At 38.2% G+C, this 23,063-nt stretch overlaps 1 protein-coding gene across 32 annotated transcripts in view; it reads left to right on the top strand.

The window, feature by feature from the left end:
- The window catches only part of MCTP1 (multiple C2 and transmembrane domain containing 1), a 721,660-nt gene that overhangs the window by 515,196 nt on the left and 183,401 nt on the right, over positions 1-23,063 (top strand). For all 32 annotated transcript variants that reach the window (XM_086413169.1, XM_086413151.1, XM_086413144.1 and 29 more), the window contains 2 exons: positions 7,713-7,899; positions 13,011-13,104. In XM_086413169.1, the coding sequence (XP_086269295.1) occupies positions 7,713-7,899; positions 13,011-13,104 (281 nt within the window). The remainder of the gene's footprint in view (positions 1-7,712; positions 7,900-13,010; positions 13,105-23,063) is intronic.

The raw sequence follows: 23,063 nt of genomic DNA, 5'->3' as shown, positions 1-23,063 counted from the left end.
CTGGGTGAAAGACCTCTGAGGACTCACACCCAGTTGACTGGTCACAGTTGGAGGATGAGGAACAGCCCCTTGGAAAGACCCAGTCAAAGGCAAAGCTAAGACAAAGCCGGCAGCTGAGGACCCACCCAGGAGTCCATGTAGAACCCAGATATAAAACAAGAAGTGAGAGGAGCTGTTCTTTGAACCAAAGGGGAGAACCCACACCCCATTTTTCACCCTTCCTCCATCCATGGTGACTAGGATGCAACCCCTGACCCATGCTCCTTAGAAGACAATTTGAAGATTAGATTCTTACATTCAGACTTTTTTCTTTGGTGAGGTGGAGGCATAATACATCTGAGGAATAGTATTTCATTACCTGGAAGATGAATTTGTTCTCATACCTTTTTTGATATGTGGAATTATAAAAAAGGAAGATGTGTTGTTGTTGCTGCTCTTTAGTTGCTAACTCAGGTCCAACTCTTTGTGACCCCATAAACTTCAGCATGCTAGGCTTCCCTGTCCTTCACTGTATCCCCAGAGTTTGCTCAAACACATGCCCATTGAGTCAGTGATGTTATCCAACCATCTCACGCTCTGTCATCTCCTTCTCCTCCTGCCTTCAGTCTTTCCCAGTATCAGGGCCTTTTCCAATGTGTTGGCTCTCTGTATCAGGTGGCCAAAGTATTGGAGTTTCAGCTTCAGCATCAGTCCTTCCAAGGAATGGAAATCAGGGTTGATTTCCTTTAGGATTGACTGGTTTGATCTCCTTGCAGTCCAAGGGACTCTCAAGAGTCTTCTCTAGCACCACAATTCAAAAGCATCAATTCTTCAGTGATCAGCCTTCTTTATGGTCCAACTGTCACATGCATACTAGAAAAAACATAGCTTTGACTATACTAACCTTTGTCAGCAAAGGGATGTCTCTGCTTTTTAATAGCTAAGTTTGTCATAGCTTTCCTTCCAAGGAGCAAGTGTCTTTTAATTTCTTGGCTGCAGTCACCATTTACAGTGATTCTGGAACCCAAGAAAATAAAATTTGTCACTGCTTCCAATTTTTCCCCTTCTATTTGCCATAAAGTGATGGAACTGGATACCATGATCTTAGTTTTTTGAGTGTTGAGTTTTAAGCCAGTTTTTTCACTCTCCTCTTTCACCCCCATCAAGAGGTTTTTTAGTTTCTCTTTCAGTTCAGTTCAGTTCAGTCACTCAGTCGTGTCCGACTCTTTGCGACCCCATGAATCGCAGCACGCCAGGTCTCCCTGTCCATCACCAACTCCCAGAATTCACCCAGACTCACGTCCATCGAGTCAGTGATGCCATCCAGCCATCTCATCCTCTGTCGTCCCCTTCTCCTCCTGCCCCCAATCCCTCCCAGCATCAGAAGCTTTTCCAATGAGTCAACTCTTCGCATGAGGTGGCCAAAGCACTGGAGTTTCAGCTTTAGCATCATTCCTTCCAAGGAAATCCCAGGGCTGATCTCCTTCAGAATGGACTGGTTGGATCTCCTTGCAGTCCAAGGGACTCTCAGGAGTCTTCTCCAACACCACACTTCAAAAGCATCAATTCTTTGGCACTCAGCCTTCTTCACAGTCCAACTCTCACATCCATACATTACTACTGAAAAAACCATAGCCTTGACTAGACCAATCTTTGTTGGCAAAGTAATGTCTCTGCTTTTCTATGTGCTATCTAGGTTGGACATAACTTTCCTTCCAAGGAGTAAGGGTCTTTTAATTTCATGGCTGCAGTCACCATCTGCAGTGATTTTGGAGCCCAAAAAACTAAAGTCTGACACTGTTTCCACTGTTTCCCCGTATATTTCCCATGAAGTGATGGGACCAGATGCCATGATCTTTGTTTTCTGAATGTTGAGCTTTAAGCCAAACTTTTTCACTCTCCACTTTCACTTTCATCAAGAGGCTTTTGAGTTCTTCTTCACTTTCTGCCATAAGGGTGGTGTCATCTGCATATCTGAGGTGATTGATATTTCTCCCGGCAATCTTGATTCCAGCTTGTGTTTCTTCCAGTCCAGCGTTTCTCATGATGTACTCTGCATATAAGTTAAATAAGCAGGGTGACACAGTACAGCTTTGACATACTCCTTTTCCTATTTGGAACCAGTCTATTGTTCCATGTCCAGTTCTAACTGTTGCTTCCTGACCTGCATACAAATTTCTCAGGAGGCAGGTCAGGTGGTCTGGTATTCCCATGTCTTTCAGAATTTTCCACAATTTATTGTAATCCACACAGTCAAAGGCTTTGGCATAGTCAATACTGTTTTTCTGGAACTCTCTTGCTTTTTCCATGATCCAGCGGATGTTGGCAATTTGATCTCTGGTTCCTCTGCCTTTTCTGAAACCAGCTTGAACATCTGGAAGTTCACGGTTCAGATATTGCTGAAGCCTGACTTGGAGAATTTTGAACATTACTTTACTAGCGTGTGAGATGAATGCAATTGTGTGGTAGTTTGAGCATTCTTTGGCATTGCCTTTCTTTGGGATTGGAATGAAAACTGACCTTTTCCAGTCCTGTGGCCACTGCTGAGTTTTCCAAACTTGCTGGCATATTGAGTGCAGCACTTTCACAGCATCATCTTTCAGGATTTGGAATAGCTCAACTGGAATTCCATCACCTCCACTAGCTTTGTTCATAGTGATGCTTTCTAAGGCCCACTTGACTTCACATTCAAGGATGTCTGGCTCTAGCTCAGTGATCACACCATCATGATTATCTGGGTTGTGAAGATCTTTTGTACAGTTCTTCTGTGTATTCTTGCCACCTCTTCTTAATATCTTCTGCTTCTGTTAGGTCCCTACCATTTCTGTCCTTTATTGAGCCCATCTTTGCATGAAATGTTCCCTTGGTATCTTTGATTTTCTTGAAGAGATCTCTAGTCTTTCCCATTCTGTTGTTTTCCTCTATTTGTTTGCACTGACCGCTGAGGAAGGCTTTCTTATCTCTTCTTGCTATTCTTTGGAACTCTGCATTCAGATGCTTATATCTTTCCTTTTCTCCTTTGCTTTTCTCTTCTCTTCTTTTCACAGCTATTTGTAAGGCCTCCCCAGACAGCCATTGTGCTTTTTTGCATTTCTTTTCCATGGGGATGGTCTTGATCCCTGTCTCCTGTACAATGTCACGAACCTCCGTCCATAGCTCGTCAGGCACTCTATCTATCAGATCTAGGCCCTTAAATCTATTTCTCACTTCCACTGTATAATCATAAGGGATTTGATTTAGGTCATACCTGAATGGTCTAGTGGTTTTCCCTACTTTCTTCAATTTCAGTCTGAATTTGGCAATAAGGAGTTCATGGTCTGAGCCACAGTCAGCTCCTGGTCTTGTTTTTGCTGACTGTATAGAGCTTCTCCATCTTTGGCTGCAAAGAATACAATCAATCTGATTTCGGTGTTGACCATCTGGTGATGTCCATGTGTAGAGTCTTCTCTTGTGTTGTTGGAAGAGGGTGTTTGTTATGACCAGTGCATTTTCTTGGCAAAACTCTATTAGTCTTTGCCCTGCTTCATTCTGTATTCCAAGGCCAAATTTGCCTGTTACTCCAGGTGTTTCTTGACTTCCTACTTTTGCATTCTAGTCCCCTATAATGAAAAGGACATCTTTTTTGGGTGTTAGTTCTAAACGGTCTTGTAGGTCTTCATAGAACCGTTCAACTTCAGCTTCTTCAGCATTACTGGTTGGGGCATAGTTTCTCTTTACTTTTCTGCAATTAGAGTGGTATCTGCATATCTGAGGTTGTTAATATTTCTCCCAGCAATCTTGATTCCAGGTTGTGAATCATCCAGCCCAAAGGAAGATGTAAACAACTGTAAATATGGATAGAGTTGTAACAAATTGTGGAATTTGAGGTTTTTGAGAACTTGAAGTTCATCTAGTTCAATTACCTTATATCACAGATAAGAAAACTAGAATTCAAGAGGATAAGTTGTCTAAGAAAAGGTCATACAACTAATTAGCCATAGATGGAGGGCTAGATCAAAGGAAATCTGATGCCCAATCTTGGGCTCTTTTCCCAGTATATGTATTTTGGGATTTCATGAATTTGCTTCAGTACTTTAAAATTTTGCATTTTCATGTCCTTAACAATATAAAGCCAACAACTTTTGCTTATTCTGAGACATCTGAATGACTATTTAGTATTTCTGTAACCAAAATACAGCAAATACTTCCTTTGTTGAGGACATAATAGTACAAGCAAGCCAAACACAGGTGAATCTGTCTTTTGGACTGCTATAACCAAATGCCATAGACTGGATATCTTATATTCAATGGAAGTTCATTTCTCACAGTTCTAGGGGTTGATCTACATTCAAGATCAAGACAGCAGCAAATTTCCCGTCTGGTTTCCTGGTTTATAAACTGCTTTTCCTCTGTGTCCTCGAATGATGAAGGTTGAGAGATCTCTCTGGTGCCTCTTTTATAAGGGCACTAATCCTATTCATGAGGGCTCCACCCTCATGAGCTAATCACTTCCCAAGCTCCTCACCTCTTAATATCATCACACTGGGCACTAGGGTTCAACATATGCATTTTAGACAGCACACAAACATTTAAGTCATAGTACTGGCCCATAAATGTTAATTAGTACTGAATTCACTTTACAATATATTATTTTGCAGAAGTTCCATCTTTGTACACATGTATTCAAAAACTACAAAATGATAGCAAAAGGTTTTTCTCCACTAAATTCTAGCAATAATTTGATTTGATACTCATTTAATGCAGATATCAATGATGCTGTAATGATGATATTATCTCAAGTTAGCAGGACAATTTTTCTTAGTTATTGGATGACATTTTGTTTTAAATGGCATCTGAAGAGTGCTCCTGAGCAGAGTTTTTAAATGAATAGGAGATCTGAGTAACCTCAACTAGCAAAATATGTCTTGAATTCACTTACTCTTTTATCAAAATATTTGTATAAATAGGTATTTTCTATATTAAAATGATTAAAGTCAAAATTCTGAAACATTAAATATAGGACAGGGTCTGGGACTATTTATACAAATATACCCAATATTGAAAATCTAGTTGCAGCAGAAAGGTATAATCCTCCCTACAAATGTATAATGATAATTTAAATTTTATTAGTTCCATAACTTTAAAAATTAAATTTGTAAGCTTTTCTTCATTTATTATTTTCTAAGAACAATTGCAGCCTTCTTCCCTTGTTCATACGTATTTTTAAAGCATAAAAATAACATACTTCTGCACTTGAAAACAGATTATTTTTCCATTTTGAAACAAATCCAGGTATTACCCAGTAAGAACCACCTTACACAGCACAAACTTCCTCCAGGATGAAAAATTACAGTAATGGCAGATCGGTTAAGGAAAAGTCCTAGATCTTGGATTCCAGAGTCCCAGGTTCAGGTCTGGCTCTGCTAGTAACTGTGCATCTCCATTAATTGAGGTCACTTCTCTGGCCCTAGGTTTCCTCCCTGGTAAATTAAGGCGACTTTGAGGATCACAAATCATTATATCTATTGGTATAAATGGTATATTGGTATAATTGGAACCAGGTACAGAATTAAGTGAAATAGTCCAGCTGTAATGAAAATATTAGGAAAAGTAACTCAGAGGGCATTTGTATTTAAGCTTATTTAAATTCAAAACTCTTTTAGCACAATAAAAACAGCAAATCCATCGACCTGGTTTGATCTGAAAGTTGCCAATTTGCAATTCTTAGACCAGATCATCTTTAGAACACCTTCCCTAACTCTAAAGAATTAAATGCAATGACTCTAATGTAAATCAGGAGGAGGCCAACATCTAAATGACCAGCTTCCCAGGTGCCTCAGTGATTAAAAAAAAAATCCACCTGCCAATGCAGGAGACACAGCTTCAATTCCTGTGTCAGGAAGATCCCCTGGAGAAGGAAAGGCAACCCAATCCAACATTCTTGCCTGGCAAATCCCCTGGACAGAGGAGCCTGGCAGGCTACAGTCCATGGAGTCACAAAAGAGTCAGACATGACTTAGTGACTAAACAATAACAATAACAAAAAATGGTACTAGGCGTAGAAGGAAATCCTTCAGAAAGCTTCAGAGTTAAGAGAGATGCAGCATCATACAAAGGAATAGGGCATGATCAGGACTGGAAATAGATAAAAGTGAGTGAAATACCCTTCTTTGTCCCAACTGTATCCAACAGAAAGTACTATCTGAACTGTAATTTCTGTTTAATTCTCCAGTGTCACACTCTCAGTCTTGTCCAAAGATTCATTCACATTCAATAAATTGTAGGTTAGGCACTGTGCCAGATGCTGGAAAGATCTGTAGAAAATCAAATTTATGTTTTTTCTTTTTATTAGAAAATACATTTGATTACCTGTCTTTCACTGTTGCATTTTTAACCCTCAATTTGTTCCAAGTATTATTAGGAACTAATTCCAATTAAGATTTGAATATTAAATAAGGTATTTGATGTGGTTTTTTGTCATTTATAATTTAAGGAGACAGCATGAGAGTATTTTGAAATGGATGTTGTGTTTGCAGAAACAGTGAGGTTACTTGATATACATCCTAACTTTAGGAAGATGTTTTCCAGACTTGATACAGACCCTAATATCCTGCTCTCTTGACAGCATCTAGCGCATACAGATTCTCTGTCACTGACCAGGATGTTTCTTTTCTTCTTCATATATATTCCTTTTCATCTATTTTCTTTCTTGCATCTATATTCCTCTTCTTCCCAAATGTTTCTAGTCTGGATGTCTTTCGTGTCATTTCCAATAGGCAAAAATAAAACGTGTAAATATGAAACTTTGATTCTATTTCTAAAATCACTCACACTAAAGAAGTGTTTGAGCTCAACCATCAGGTTTGATGCCCTATTCATAAAAGTTTAACTTAAAAGCAAAATAATAAACAATAAATAGAGTAAAGAATAAGAAGGGGCAAAAATTTAATCTTCCCTGATAGCCGACCACTCTGTTTATGACATTCCCACATTTATTCTTATCATTGGCTATTTCCTGTTTTAAATGTCTTTTACTCACGTCTGCCCCCTTTCTCTGTTTATTGGCCTGTGGTCACCACAGTATCTTTCTCTTCCAAATCAACTGACATTTTTATGAAAAGCATTTGTTCAACTCTGAGAGGGTGGCATATTGAGCATGGGCTACCACATTATTACAAAGTCTCTCTTAGGACAACTCTTGTATGTAACAGTTGAGCTATAATGTCTTCAGAGGATCTGTTAATTCAGATTCATGAAGTGTTCTGTGAATAAACTGACATGGTTTTAAAAATGTAAAACATCTGACATCATCATAGTAATGATCTATTCGCTTATTAATAGCATTTATGAACAACCACAAAACACCTATATTTTTTAGAGTGTAACACAAGTTCAGACTCTTGGTAGTTTAGACAGCTCCCGTTAGTCTTTCTACAAGTAAGGCCTCACTCATCTGGGCCATCTTGGGGTTGAAAGCCCTTATGATTTATAAATGTGGTGACAATGGGTAGTAATCAAATCAGACAAGCACACTTCTTGCCTCTTACAAGAAATAAGCAATTAGTTACTAAAATAATCAGAGTCTGAATTTTGTGGAGTCAGCTGACATGAAAGGCATATGCTTCCAGTGGTTCAAATGGTATTTTCATTGATTTATTTTTCACATAGCTCTGAGCAGCCTGCACCTCCACTGTTTGATGTGGCCAAAAAAATTTTTAAAAAGCCTCTTGCTAATCCAAAACATTTGTTTGTAGGTGCCAGATTGACCTGTCGGCTCTCAGTAGGGAGCAGACACACAAGCTGGAATTGCAGCTGGAAGAAGGGGAGGGGCACCTGGTATTGCTGGTCACCCTGACAGCTTCGGCCACTGTCAGCATCTCTGACCTCTCCGTCAACTCCCTGGAGGACCGGAAAGAACGCGAGGAAATATTGAAGCGATATGTACGTATGTAACCCGCCTCCCTCGGGGTCAGGGGTGACTAGATGAGGTTGTAAATAATTTACGTGGAGTGGCAGGAATACATCTGCAAAAGCTGTCTGACAGACGAATCAGCAGAAGGCAGGGCAGGTGCAAATACCATGCAGATCTTTGCGGAAGCACTTGGGTTACCCCAGGATATCTAGATCCCTGGTGTTTTCTCGAGTCTCTTCCAGAGCCAGTTCTAGAGTCTCGGGGTCTCCTCAGTGTTCTTATCACACAGGGCAACCTCCTGTGATGGAAAGTCAAGTTCACACAAGACTACTGGAAAGGGAGTTCACTGATGATTTGTCATTGGAATTAGAATCTCATCTTTATACATTTGAAATGGAGTTAATGGCACTTAACTTTTTAACTCGTAGCTTGATAACTAGGAGCTTCACTGGTGGCTCAAATGTTAAAGAATCTGCTTGCAATGCAGGAGACCCGAGTTTGATCCCTGGGTCCAGAAGATCCCATAGAGAAGGAAATGGCAACCCACTCCAGTATTCTTGCTGGAGAATCCCATGGACAGAGGAGCCTGGCAGGTTACAGTCCATGGGGTTGCAAAGAATCAGACATGACTGAGCACCTAACAGACTTTTGATAACTAGAGGATATTTGCAGAAATCATTTTCTTTTTCAGCTGCTTAGAAAAGCCTCACTTCATCCTTTTAATTTTGAAATTATGGAGTGTGAACTGTAATTAAAAGGAAGCTTCTTTACCTTTGGATTAGATTTAAAGTGACAGGGTGGCAGAATGAGTCACTAAGTACCCTTCTCAAATTTTACCAAGCCCAAACGTGACAACTGAGTCTCTTTCCCAGCTTCCTCACAGTATGCGTTTCCCGCCCTGTAGTTTTCGTGAATCAACAGAGAGGGGAGCTCTTACTCCATCGTTCTCTCTCAGTGAAGCTTTCAAGAAGTCAATGTCTCAGTACCCATGAGCTGGAAGAAAAAAATTGCTTTTCCACTTAAAATTACAAAGCTTGTATTGTACCAAGCTGCCAGGTGTTTAGGAGGCTCCTCTAGACTCCCAGTCATGAAACCAAGCTCTGACTAACAAAGAACTGCCTAATTTTTTTTTTAATTTTAAAATATTCCTGTTTGCTGACTGACATCCTTCCAATAACTGAATTTAATAAAGATGTACCTTATCAGGCTGTGCAGATAACATGAAGTGCTGGTACTAATGCTCTACAATATTCTTCAAACAGATTAGCAGGATGTGCACTTCAGCAAATTTATTCTGGCTATCTGCACCGAATCAGCTGTCTGCTAATGCTTGTACAACTCACCCACCAATGGTGTTATCATAAACAGTTTAATAGAGGTGACTTAGCAAGGCTAAATAGTATATATTTTTAAAAAACCTAAGCGCCTAAGGTATTGTATGACATCTTCGAATATATAATTGCAGTTGTGAAAATTATTTCGCATTTTGGTACCCACCAAGACATATTCTCCTATTCCCCAAAGTGAGCCTCATGAATTAAAACAATTGTAAAGAAATTAATTCACATATTAATGTAAAAATGATTCTAGGTATTATAATATTGTATTTGATGGATTAATATTTGATACAGTCCCATATGTTAGTATCATACAATGGGCTTGGTAATTAGAAATGGTCCAATTACTATTGATTTTTTCCCCTTATTTTGCTACATGAAATTCCTCAAATCAGCCATTTCTACTGAGAATTTGAATATTTGTTTCCATACCTTCTTTCAAATATTAGCTATTATGTCAATAAAATGTAAAATATTATGTGGATGTCCCAGCTAATTCTCAAATTATATTATGTTCAATATACTAAAAAGTGAGCCAACTTTAAATATACGTTTTTTAGCCCTGAATTTCAAGATAAGCCTAAATGTCCCTTTAGAATCATACTTGCTAAGAAGCTAGTGTACATAATACAGCACATGTTATTATGATTACTCATAGCAATACAGGGACAAACACCTATATTTTAGTGTTTCAGAGTGTTACCTTTTTATTAGATAGATTATAAAGTGAATGAATACTGTATGATGTCTGAAATATCACGTGTTTTGGAGAAACATATAAAAGAGTTTATTTGGGGAATTATCCGTAAGATTTCTGGTGAGAACTTTGTGTATTTTTATTTTTTTCAGGTTAGGTTAGACCTAAGAATTTGAGTTGGCACTGGTTGTGGTAGGCAAGTAAGTGGATGGCCCCCACTCTTGCATGAAACAACCCTGAGAAGGCTCTCCCTTGCTGTCATTCAGTGGTTCATTGTGAAGCATTGAAGACCCACAAATTAAAGACATTACTGTGTGAGCCGTTATTTGATCACCACGTTCTGAAAAGATGGCTAATTCCATTTTTATTTTTTTTCCCCTCCTTTTTGGAGGGAGGAAAGCAGGGAAGGTCAATAGGGGGCAGATAGTAATGGGTAGTAGACCAAGAGCGATTGTATGACCTTTTCAGAACGGGGATGCTGAACCCTTGCTCCCCCTTGTCACAGTTTAAAAACCAGAGGAGCTAGTTTAGAGAAGAAGTTGTTAGCATTCCATTTTTATTATGACATTTCACAGTCATCTGATTTAATGTCCCTTGACCGGATTGTCCACCGTGAGACGATGGGCTTGAAATGTTATTTAGAGCATTGATAAAAGGTGAGCGGTTCTAAGATGACAGCGAGTCATAAGGCTGGTGGTGTGACATTAATTTTCTCCATAACAGAGATGGAATAAGACGTCACGGTGACAAGCTGTCAATCAGCGCTGGCCCCTCAGAGCATCCCGATGCCATAGGATGGGGTGTTGCCTCTCCCGTAATAGAGCTGAACTGAGATGCTCTCCTGACAGCTGCTGCAGCCATAGAGAAAATATATTATACAGCCTTTCATTAAAAAAATAAAGAGGACTCCTCTCCAGAGCATTTCAATCTTTTCCCATCTATTGAGGGCTGAAAGGATTCACAGCAAATCATAGATTCCTCTGCTATGGAAATTTCTGGCTTCAGAATCCGTCCCGGTTTAGAGGCCTTCTAAAATAACCGTAAATAACAGGGCTGGAATATCTCTTGATGAAGTATTCCTTAAAGTTATATTTTTTAACTGATACATTTACGTGTTTTGCTTCTTTTTTTTTTCTCCCCCTTGGAGTTCTTATTATAATCCATGTGTTGCTGGCCTAAACGGTTGAAATTTGCCATAAATGACTGTCAGCTGATAGGAGAATATGAAACCTTCAAATAATTACTCCTCTGCATAGAAGACATGCATGGTACTTCGGAGCTAAAGTACCAGTAGCAGTGTGACTCTGCAGTGAGTTTACCGGTATAAAAATGATTCTCAGACTGCAGATACCTGCTTCAGTCACAGTGAAACTTGGTCTAAATTGTTCCTAAAAATTAAAGGACAGAAACCTTTTTGATAAAACTCCTCTCCATGGTTAGATTAGGAGACTTACCTGGTCTTTAACAGTCAGTAAGCTCTGAGTTAAGAAGCAGCTTCCCACACCTGACCATTACCACCTTAGGAAGACAACAAGTCTACAGATCTCTGAATTATAATACTCGGTCTAACATTTCCACTCTTAAACCCTCAATTTACAGGAATTTAAATGGAGAAGTGCATTTTTATTAAACCCTGTCATCTGGGTAGCTTAAACAGAGTTTGGGTGATAAACAGCTGTTTAAAAACAATAAAAGATTAGGAGTTAATCCTTGTGCTAAACACTCTGTTTTTTTTAACAAAGTTAGGCTATGAGATTACACATCTATCTGTGTTTCCTCCTCTCAGTGTACCAAGGTCAGAGCTTCAGTCTAAACAATGACTAGTCATACAGGGCTGATAAAGTTAATATTGTGGTAAGCTTGTGCTTCTCAGTATTCTCACATTCTCAACACAAAGATGGGAATGATCTTTAGTAACATTTTAATAGATAACTTTATTATGAGAAACTGTGTTATGCTTTCCAGTTTTAAAGCATATTAAAGATTATGATAAAGCAGTGCCTTTGATTTACTGAATAAAAATACTGATTTTGTCATGAGAAAATTGCACTGAAGTGCAAATAAACAAATGTGTGTGTGTCCTGTCATTCAATCACGTCCAGCTGTCTGTGACCCTGTGAACTGTAGCCCGCCAGGCTGCTTTATCCATGGACTTTTCCAGGCAAGAATACTGGAGCGGGTTGCCATTTCCTTCTCCAGAACAAATGTGCATCATGAACTATTGGTTGATTTTACTCTCTGTTTAAGTTCATGAGAGTTGTGAATTCTTTTCTTGGTATCCCTTCTTTTAATTCCTTTAGGTATTACACTTATTCATACTCTACCATTATTAATTCATGAAATTAAATTGGTTTTAGCATTTGAGTCTGATTCTTCGATCAAAATTTCTATACTTTTATACCTACGACAATGACATAAATTTACAAATTTAAGAAAAGATTATCCATCACTTTTGAATTTATTTTTAGTAATCATCTTGATTTATTTTAAAAGATTATATATTACCTGAAAGGTGTGTGGTGTTTTCTAATATTTAAACCTTTTGAATTAAATATTAAAACATAGTCTTTAACCCTCATCTAGCACCTACAGTTTCCAAAGCTCACCAAGGAGAAAATATAGTAGAAAAATAATTAATTTAATGTTGTCTTACTCCCAAAGCCTTAAGTGTGTGTGTTACTTAACCAACAATCTAAGATTCCTATTAAGAATTACTAGTCTCCAGATCATCATGCCTATAGATAAAAGATTTCCTGGAGTGCTTTGGTAAAGGAGATGGATGGAAGAAAGCAGACATGTCATATTTTATAATTGATTGTTCACTATCTACTGCCAATTACTTATAGAGAAGCAATGTTGTGGTATTTTTTTTACTCTTTAAAAAATAATCTACTTACATAGCAATAACTATCTACACAAATATATGTGTGTATGTGTACATATCCATGATGGCGGAAAAGGGCATCCTTATTGAAGAAACACAAATATCCGTTGGCTCATTTCAGCAGCATCCTGAGATCAACCATAGCACTTGGTATTTTCTCAGAGCATTCCTAGAGGTGTTTTAGGACCTTTCTTTTCTAATACTGACTTTGGGGTGTTTCAGAGCCCGTTGCGGATATTTCACAACCTGAAAGATGTGGGCTTCCTCCAGGTGAAAGTGATCCGAGCGGAAGGGTTGATGGCTGCTGACGTCACAGGTAAGAAACGCGGCAGTTTTCCTTTTGCCTATGTATCAAGCAGCATGCCGGGTCTATAGTCTGATGACTGAACTTTTCATTTCATCTGACTGAATAATCCAAGGAAATTGTAAAGTGTGTTGATCTCACAAAGATTTGCCATCCACCTGATTTTTATACTGTCTCAGCTGTTTAAAAGAAGGGTAACATAATAAAAAATGAACAGTGGAAAGGAAAACAGCTTTTGAATTGTTGCCTTCTCCCAGGTTTAGTCAACATAGTGGTTGTATTTCTTTCAGGTTTTGTCATTTTGGCGTCTCTGGGTAGTAATGATGCATCTTCTCTTAAAACAGTATCAGCCTCCCTCAGCTGATTGTGCAGCATCAACACTGATAATTCAGACATGCGTGAAATCTCTTGCGTGGTTTGCTGAAAAGTTTAGATGCCTAACACTCAATTACTTGGAACGAACTTCTGGTATTTGTGTTGCCGATCCAATTCTTTAGTCGTCCAAATTCCCTAGTCCGTCCCAGAGATAATTCTGGATCTAAACTAAACATCTACATTGTTCTAAACTGTTTTTCAAGAGACAGGCCTGGAAAACCAAGAAACAGGCCTGTGAAAATGCCAAAATCAATATGATATCGTAAAGCTTCCTGATTTGGATACTGCTGTTTCTATAACATGCTAATTATTTCATTACTTTCCAGAATTATTGTTTTGAATTTACAGCTATGTGAGCATTTACTTACTGTTTAATTTCATAGGATTTGGGAGGTATTTATACGATTCCTTAAACTGTCCATCTCAAGATGGACAATAAATAGGATTGACTTGACCAATTTTTGTGCAAACTTCCCTGTTCCTGAAAGAAAGTATCCACTTATAATTTGTAGAAATATGCTTACTGTGAATGGCCAGCAAGTTGACCCTCAAAGGGTAGCTAAGTTATTTGAAAGGGAGAAATATACTTTTCCTACCAAATGAGGGCTTGCGAGCTCATTATATGGTCACTGCTGCCCTTAATTAATGGAACAGAATCAAAATCTAATTAAAAGATCACATGCCTTAAAACTAAAATGTCTATTCCAAAATGACAACATTTAAAATTTTTTAATATTTGCATAGTATTGAGTGACTATTTATTGTATCATAAAAGTAAAAATGGTGGGACTTTACAGTTTCTTTATGGAAGATATTATCAACTCATTTTTAACCAAGCAGATAATAACAACTGTGAGATATTGTTTCAAGATAGGCATACCTGAAAATAGTGGGAGAGAAGATTGTAATTTTTTTGCACCTATACTGACTTGGCTTCTTGTACTAAACAGTTAGTGAATGTCAAGTTTATTCACGTTCTATTTTATTTCATGTGTGATTGTAACCAAATTAATCTGGACAAAATGATTTTATTTATTACGAGCTTTCATTATTAGAACCAATAGTCAACATGAATGGTTGACTAACTGGTCTGTTCTTTTTTGTTCACTTTGAACATGGACTTAAAGACCAGAAGAGGAATTCAGTGCTGCTTTTACACTACAGAGGTTCTGGCCAGCCTTTGATTCCCAGCAGCAGGTAGATTCAGAAATTCATGGCAATGACATTTACCATCACAGGAGGCATCTTCACTTTTCTTGAGTATTTTCTGCAGTGAAGGAGAGCACCCAGTGTTGGGCTAAAAGCATCTGAAGATAAAGACTAAAATTAAAAGTATGTCAGAGGGTATCATGTGTGCGTGCGTGCATGCCAAGTCACTTCAATCATGTCCAACTCTTTGCGGCTCCATGGACTGTAGCCCACCAGGCTCCTCTGTCCATGGGATTCTCCAGGCAAGAATACTGGAGTGGGTTGCCATTTCCTTCTCCAGAGGATCTTCCTGACCTAGGGATCAAACTCACGTCTGTTTGTGTCTCCTGCTCTGGCAGGCAGGCTCCTAACACTAGCATCAAAGTGTTAAGAACTATCCCTGGATATTTATAGTGGGTACAGTAATTTCTTAAACAAAAATTCAAATCCCATTTACTTCAGTAGTTTAGATACCTGCCCATTACACAAGTTAAATGTAATTATCTGTTTGTGTCTCTTGGAGAGAAGCTGTCATTGCTTTTGAAACTTCATGAATATGCCAATTACTTTAACCCAGATGGCCTATATGCCACTCTGCAAGTTAAAGTACATGTTCTCTTGAAGCTGGAGAAAATAGGTATATTTCTTTCATAATGGTTCTATGTAAATTAGTGTGAATAGCAATTGCCTTTTCCCTAGGGATTCAGTGAGACATAATTTTGATCTGATAAAATGGACTTTAATTTGGAGAATACTAAATAACAGATTCTCCATTTTTTCCTTCCAGTTTTAGGGATATAAATCTAATGATTCCTCATTCCACACTGACCTTATAATCTAATGTGCTCTGAATTGAACAAGAGAGATGTTGAACTATTCAGGGGCAAGAGGATAATTCAGTCTTTGACCTCGCTCACTCTTGGGCCTTTTGTGGTCTTTCTGACATTTGTGATGGTGGCCAAAACCGAGGACCATATATTCAAGTCAGATGTCTGAATATTCTGCCATTTTTTTTTTAATGTCTTTACTTCTGCAAAGGATAAATGCATACTTACCCTATAAATACATACATATAAATATGTACTGCTCCTTCCTGGTCTTTAGCATGAAATTTGGGGCACAAATAAGCTCTTTGTATACTTTATCTCCTGCTTTTTCAAAGTAGAACTTTAAAAATATGTAGTGCATCTCAGTGGATAATCATAGTCAGGCTCTACAAGATACTTAGCAACAGTTTGAGGAAAGCGAAGAGAATCAGTGGTGCTGTCTACAAATGCTCAAATTAGCATCCGTTTAGGACTGTTGTGGATGGAGAGGGGAGATTTTAAATCACTGATAGCTCTCTGTGTGAAGCAAAAAATACTTTTGAGCTGATATAAACCAGGCTGTTGCCATAAGATACTTGGTTGGTTTCCAAACACTTTCCCAGACAAGTCCAACAACACAAACTTATATTTGACCAACTTCACTCAATTCTTAAAATATGTTTAATGACCAGAATATCAAGTTAAGCATCCACAGTTTAAGCAAAAAATTTTAAATTACAATATTTCATCATTTAGCATGAGCACCAGAAAAGAGATTCTGTAATCTTTTAAGTAGCCATCAATCTTACTGCAGTTACAAAGAGTTTTTCCCTTTCAAAATGTAAAATTTTTCTTTTGTTACAACACATTCATTGAGAAACATTGTGATACTGTATTAACTCTGTGTGAATAAAGAGCAATTGAGACTCTCTTTGAATGAGTGAGTATAAAGCACAAATTACTTTTTAATGAAACCCTCAATTCTTCTGCTTTCCACAAAAAGCCTATAGCCTTGTTCAGCTGAAGGCTACTACAGTGGGTCACTTCAGTTAAGCCCCTAATAAACTGTTGATAGTTGAGGGTAGTTTTTTCTTCGGTCTCAATGGCTCAGTGTTGGACAGTGCACTTCAAATCATTAAGGTTAATACAGATTTAAAAAAGAGATTAACTCTGGTGGTTAAGGCCTCCATTTACAACTCCCACACATACACATGCATTGAACGAGGCACAAGAGTGGATTGAAATTTCAGTCAAATTGTGGGCAGCCTTTCACAGCCTGAGAAAGTGGCACTCTGGTTTTCAAAGTTGGTCAGTGAAATTCTTCAGGAGGGAAAAAGTTCGATTCACTGAAAAATACTGCATGGTACAACTTACTTACCTTTCAAGTAACCAGTGAAAAGGTTAATGTCTCTCTGGACCATCAGAGCAAAATCTTCCGACTGTCTGGGCCTGTGTTCACTGGGGAAGAGCCTACTGCTAAATCAAGTATTCCTTGAAACTGGACAGATTGTGTGAGAGAAAGACCAATGAGGGGGGAAAAATTTTTTTTTTTTATTTGGTGGTGGGAAACAGTTCACTGTATGTTGGAATTTGTCTTTCCTAGCTTCTAATTATTCTTCTTTGGACGGGGCCTAATTTTTGCTTTCAGCTGCACATTTCTATATTGAGTGAGGCTTTCTTTGCAGAGTATTTGGACCTGGCCTCTTGGTTCTTTCAAGTTCTTAAAGAAGAAAAAGAAAAGGGTTCTTCTCCTCAGCCCCTCCCCTTCATTTTCCCTTGGGTTGTTTTTTTGAGCTCCTGAGGAAGAGGTCACAGCCTCCCCAGGGATACCAGGCACTCAGTTTCAGACACACTGATATGGGAGAACTGTGAAACCCTTTCAAAAGATGCTCTGCCTTTTCACTGTATTAAAAGGTACACTCATATAAAACTTCTTCACTCCAGGTGAATTGATCTCTCAAATTAATGCACATCTCTTTCAGGAAACAATAGAGGGAGAGCAAGAAAAAAAAAGGAAGAGAGGGAGAGAATTTTACAATTAACAGAGCTGTCATTGAAACAGTCCCACTAAATGAGCATAGCTTTTTCCGGAACAAGGCTGTGCATCAAGACTTGCGACTCACCAGCCCCCGGAGTCTGGAAACCTACTAGTTATTAAGAGAGATGTTTACTACCCCTTTATTTGCATAGACTTTTCCCATGTTTTTCTTTAGGAAAACTGTCTTCATTGTTGGAAAATATTTAAGTAACAAAACAGCAGAAAAAGACATGCTACAGTTTTTTTATCAGCTTCCGTGAGAGTCTTATTATCTTAAGAAATAACAGTTAGCAGCTCAGATTCATTAGCAGAGCTAAATTTAAGCCCCGTTTGACAGGCTGCCTAGAAAACATTTTGTTTTGCTGTCTGTGGGCTTTAATTAAGATGTGTTCAATTTCAGTCCTCTTCAGTCTAGCCTACCCCCCCACCGCCTCACCACCACCCCCAACTTGCTGTGTCACAGACCGGCGATCAGACACTTTTAGATGGTCCGGCCCATGACTTTGACCTTCTGCGCAGTCCGGCGTTCCCTGGGGAACCGTTCAACTCATGAGGTCTGATTTCACACTTCCAGGATGCCTCAGCTCTCTTAACAATGACAGGGAGACAAAGCCCTTTAGAGCCGGCCGCATGGGGACTTGTTTAAATTGGAAACCAGAGAGGAGTCAAGGAACAAGGTTATGGGCTACAGAATAGTGCTTTTAATAAAGAGCTCACAGCTCCAGCTCAGCTCAAAGAAGTCTACCTCTGTACAATTAATTGAGCCATTTATCTGGAGCTTCTTAGGCCTCTACTTTCTCACAGATTGCGTGGTAAATATCAGCTAAGAAGCAAATGAGATATGCATGAAATGAATTTTAACACTTTGATTACTGTGCCTCCAGTCTTCATTAAAAGTAAATTTATTTGTATTTCTGACCTCATTATCAGTAGGCTGCCTGCATTTTTATTGGTTCCTGTGATTTCCAGCTTGAGTGTGTCATGAAGGTATATTTTATACAGAGATTTGGATTTATTATTCTCGGTATTTTCCCTGAACATTATGGATCTATTCAGAGAAAGAAAATGAAAAGCTAGCTGTACAGAAAAAGGCAAGTCTGGTCTTTGGAAGTTTTATATACTAAATGCCAAGAACATATGTATCCAAGATATTATCCCTTTAAAAAATTAACTTTTTTGGGTTACTCAAGCAAAGTGCACAAGATGGAAGCCACTGTTGCTTGAGTGGCCCTCCAAATATGATAGCTCTACTAGAATAGGAGGAGCCATGATGTTTCTTTTATAGAATTGTAGCAGTTTAAATTTTTAATAGCATAGGCCTTTCATAGACATCATCACATTTAATAACATTAGTGATATCTGATAAATGCAGTCTTAGAATTTATGATTGCTATTTAAAACCTATCATTGAAGAAGAGAAAATAGATGTCCTTTGAGCTACATAGTTCCATTGAAAGTATTATATACAAAATGCGACAGAGTTCCTTTATATTTGTGAATTATCAAGGGTAAAATAATTTACCCATGGGGGGGTGGGAGTTATTTGTGGATATCATTCTTAATTTTCAAACTCTCACTATCTTAAAATCTTAAAATTTTAAGATATTTCTTGAAACATTTTAAAATATTTCTTGAAACATAAAATCAAAATTTTACACAAAATATATTATAAAGTTCCCAAGAATTCTCTATTTCTTTTCTATAACTTAATGTTTCTATTTGCCTTTTAATAATGAAGATTGTAGAAGACTTTTAAGCAAATAGTATACTTTCTGACACCATATTGCACATAGAAATAAATGTTGCTTCCTTTAGTAATTTTATTTTTAAAAAAGCTAAGTCATATTCTAATTATAGAAATGCAAAAGTGTTCTTCTAAAACCAAACAGTTGATAATATTTGTGAGGAGAGTAATTAAAATGATAATTTAGCATAAGGGCAGGTGAGACCTGAGTCTGAACTAGTGTTTTACAGGGAATTGCAGAAATCATGTGTGATTCATATGCTGGTCACATGGCTAGAAGATACTGCTCTGGAAGAATAGGTGGGATGACAAAAGAGATTAATAATTGGGTTTGATATGCTCTAGAGGTGAAGGACTATGGGCTGAAAAAGTGGTGGTCCCACTATCAATGGGAAATGAGGGAAGAGAAATGCTATAAAATAATTAATTGAGTTCTGTGGAAGTAAGATTACAAAATGATCCTTTGAGTAAAGAAATAGAGAATTGCTGATTTGACTTGGAGGGCTGGCTCCAGGGTTTTACCCAGTGCTTGAAGAAATGCTTTCGATGTTAGAATCATTGTTTAAAATTAAATTATTCTATATATTTTGTTGCATTATGATATAGGTGTGTAAATAAGAAATGAATTTTCTAGAACAGTGGATTAGGGAAATACTGCAGACAGGATCTGGATTTAACTATGCTTTTGAAATAAAATCTTACTGCAGGGATATTTGGATGACATGATAGTGTAGTTAGACTCAGAAATGACTAAATGATCCACCCCAAAGGGTGATTATATTAAAGGATTGATGGCAGTGGGAAATGCCACGCAGAGGAATGCAGCGCTCTATCCCTTGTCTAACCTGTTCAACATAGTAACTATTGACTTTGAGGAGATAATTGCTTCTTTATCAAACTTGCTAGAGGCATAATTAATTCACTATATATCAGACCAATATGTATGCTATTTGTATACATATATACTATATAATATACAATTTATACATATAATCAACAACCTTAAATAATAGACTTAGTTCTGCACAATGAACATTAAAAATTATAAATCAAAAGGCTTGCCTGTGTAAAAAGCAGTGATTTCTTGATTTAACAGTAGAAAATAAAGTCTTTGCGTTTGAATCAAGCTTAATCTCCATGAGAGTGAATTATACATACATCAGTTTTGTTACATTCAATCAGAGGAGAATGTTGAAAAGATACTCCCTTCTGGGTTCATCAGACGTCCTGGGGTGGGAATTCAGTTTTAGAAGCTACTCTTTAAAGAAGGACATTGACAAGCTAACCAGAATAAGTCCTCGGTTGGTATATCTGGTGTTTTAAAATCAAGGCCATTGAAACTAGCTCAATGAAAATGATAATGACAGTAATCATAGCAACTAACATTTATTGAGCCCTTATCACGTGTCAGACAGTACCCTAAGCCTCATATAAGGATTATCACAATTAATCTCACAACAACCTAATTAGGTATTGTTGTTATCTTCCCTTTACAAAATAGAAAACAGAGGTGTGGAAGGTTAAATAACTTGTCCAGATCAACACACACACGCACACGCACACACACATATGTACATACGCACATACACACACTCCGGCTCATAAATGGCAGGGCAAGGATGCCAGTCCAGATCTAGTCACTGAAGCCACCAGCTTGTACTAGAGAAAGGAAGATGTTGAATTGATTTTTTGGTCAGTTATCCAAAAGACTGTCACGGGGAGGGTGTTGTTAGGGGTTGGTAAAAATAGTAAAGACCAAGGTTCAATCCAGAGAGCAAACTTTCTTCTAGCACGTTTCATCAGAAAGGAATTTATTATAGAGTTTTTAGTGGATCACAGAATCTTTGGAGGCCGGAAGGGTCTACAGAAACAAGCTCTAAGCCCAACTTCCAAGGGTTACTACAAGAGCCACATGAAAGAGCCAAGATGTTGCAGGTCCTGCCACGTGAGCCTGCGGGGAAGGCGCTGTGATGGCAGCGTACGCCACTCCCGCTCGCCCGCTCTGTGAGCAGTTCGCCCTCTCGGAGAACTGAGCTCTAGTGTCAGATCTCAGGCAGATACCTCTGATCCATGCAGCCCGAATCACATCTGCAACCCCAGCTTGCAAAGAAGTCAGGAAATGCCCCTTGGGCCTTAGTGGCTTCTCTGGTTTCAGGAAGAGACACACTAGGAATAGAATAGATGCTCAGCAAGCCATCCACACTGCAGTGCAAGAGGGCAGGTGACAGACACGAATCACATCATCTCGGTGACACGTGCTATCCCTCTTTTTCACCCCTTATTTCATTTAAACTTAGACAAAAGCTCCAGAGAGACAAAATGCAAAATCCCCCCTAATTTATAATTGCCAAAAAATGAATCAGAATATTCCTGTCGAAATAGTGATTCCCTGTCACTAGAGCCATTGATGCCAGGTTGGTATGACCACCTGGTTGAAGGGGGGGCTTCAAGTCTTAGATGAGCTTTTGAACTTGGACTCTGTTTTCTCTCCTGGGCCTTCAGAATCTGAGATCCTGCAGTAGGTGCCAAGATGAGGAGCAGACCCTTGAATGAGTAGATATTATGTAGATGAGAAATAAAAAGAAAGGTATCATTCTAAAGACAAAGGCCTGACAGGTGGCAATTTTCAGTGTTATTGCCTAAAAATATAAAAGATTTAATCACCTAATATAATTTTTAATTTTTTAAATCTGAAGAATTTTATTCCATTGCAAAAGACCTCTCCAGCTAGTTAATTATGTGAATTATTCAGATAATCATCTGAAACCCCATACTCTTCTGTGCAGAATTTAATTAAATATATATTTACTGAAGGCCCTAAACTGTCTATAAGGACTTGTAAAAACAGAGGAATTCATGATATATTTTTACATTTATTTTAGGCCAAACAACTTTTGTGTTTCTAATCTAATAGCAAGTCAGATATGTGCAGTTTCTTGTTAAATATTAATTGAAAATAAAGTCTTTAAATGTTTTTGCCATAATTTATTTAAACTCTTAAAGGTTTAGACATAACTTCTCTACTGCCTCTCCTCATTTTATAAAGCCCAGAGTCTCCTTTGTCTTTATTTTCCAGTTTCTTATCTGTCTTGTTTCTCATTCTTCTATCATAAATTTTGGGCTCCCCAGCATATACCAAGATGGTTCACTTCTAGCACTCAAGAATGCACCTAGTTATACAGGATACTATAAATGTTCTTTTGCATCTGATTCTAGATCCCTGGGCTTCCCTGATGGCTCAGCTGGTAAAGAATCTGCCTGCAATGCGGGAAACCTGGGTCCGATCCCTGGGTTGGGAAGATCCCCTGTAGAAGGGAACAGCTACCCACTCTAGTATTTTGGCCTGGAGAATTCCATGAACTCTATAGCCCATGGGGGCTCAAAGAGTCAGGCACAACTGAATGACTTTCATTTGAGCTTCCCTGGTGACTCAGATAGTAAAGAATCTGCCCCCAATGAGGAGACTTGGGTTTGATCTCTGCATTGGGAAGAACCCCTGGAGGAGGAAATGGCAACCCACTCCATTATTCTTGCCTGGAGAATCCCATGGACAGAGGAGCCTGATGGGCTACAGTCCTTGGAGTCAAAAAGAGTCAGACATGACTGAAGTGACTTGGCACAACCCTAGATCCCAAGAGAAATAAATTCATATATACATTAAACTTTATTTCTGTTGCTCTTAGTCATGGTTCTCAAAGTGTAGCTCAGGAACCTCTAGGAATTCCCAAGACCCATTTAGGGGTTTGTGAAGTCAAAACTCTTTTATAAATAATACTGAGATATTATTTGCTTTTTCTTACTGTCATTCTCTCATGAGTAT

The sequence above is a fragment of the Bos grunniens genome, chromosome 7 (genome assembly GCF_055505025.1).
Source record: "Bos grunniens cultivar Pamir isolate PY7600 chromosome 7, Bosgru_T2T1.0, whole genome shotgun sequence".
NCBI classification, from domain to species: domain Eukaryota; kingdom Metazoa; phylum Chordata; class Mammalia; order Artiodactyla; family Bovidae; genus Bos; species Bos grunniens.
Note: the sequence above shows the minus strand (reverse complement) of the source record. Positions and strands in the feature narration are given on the sequence as shown.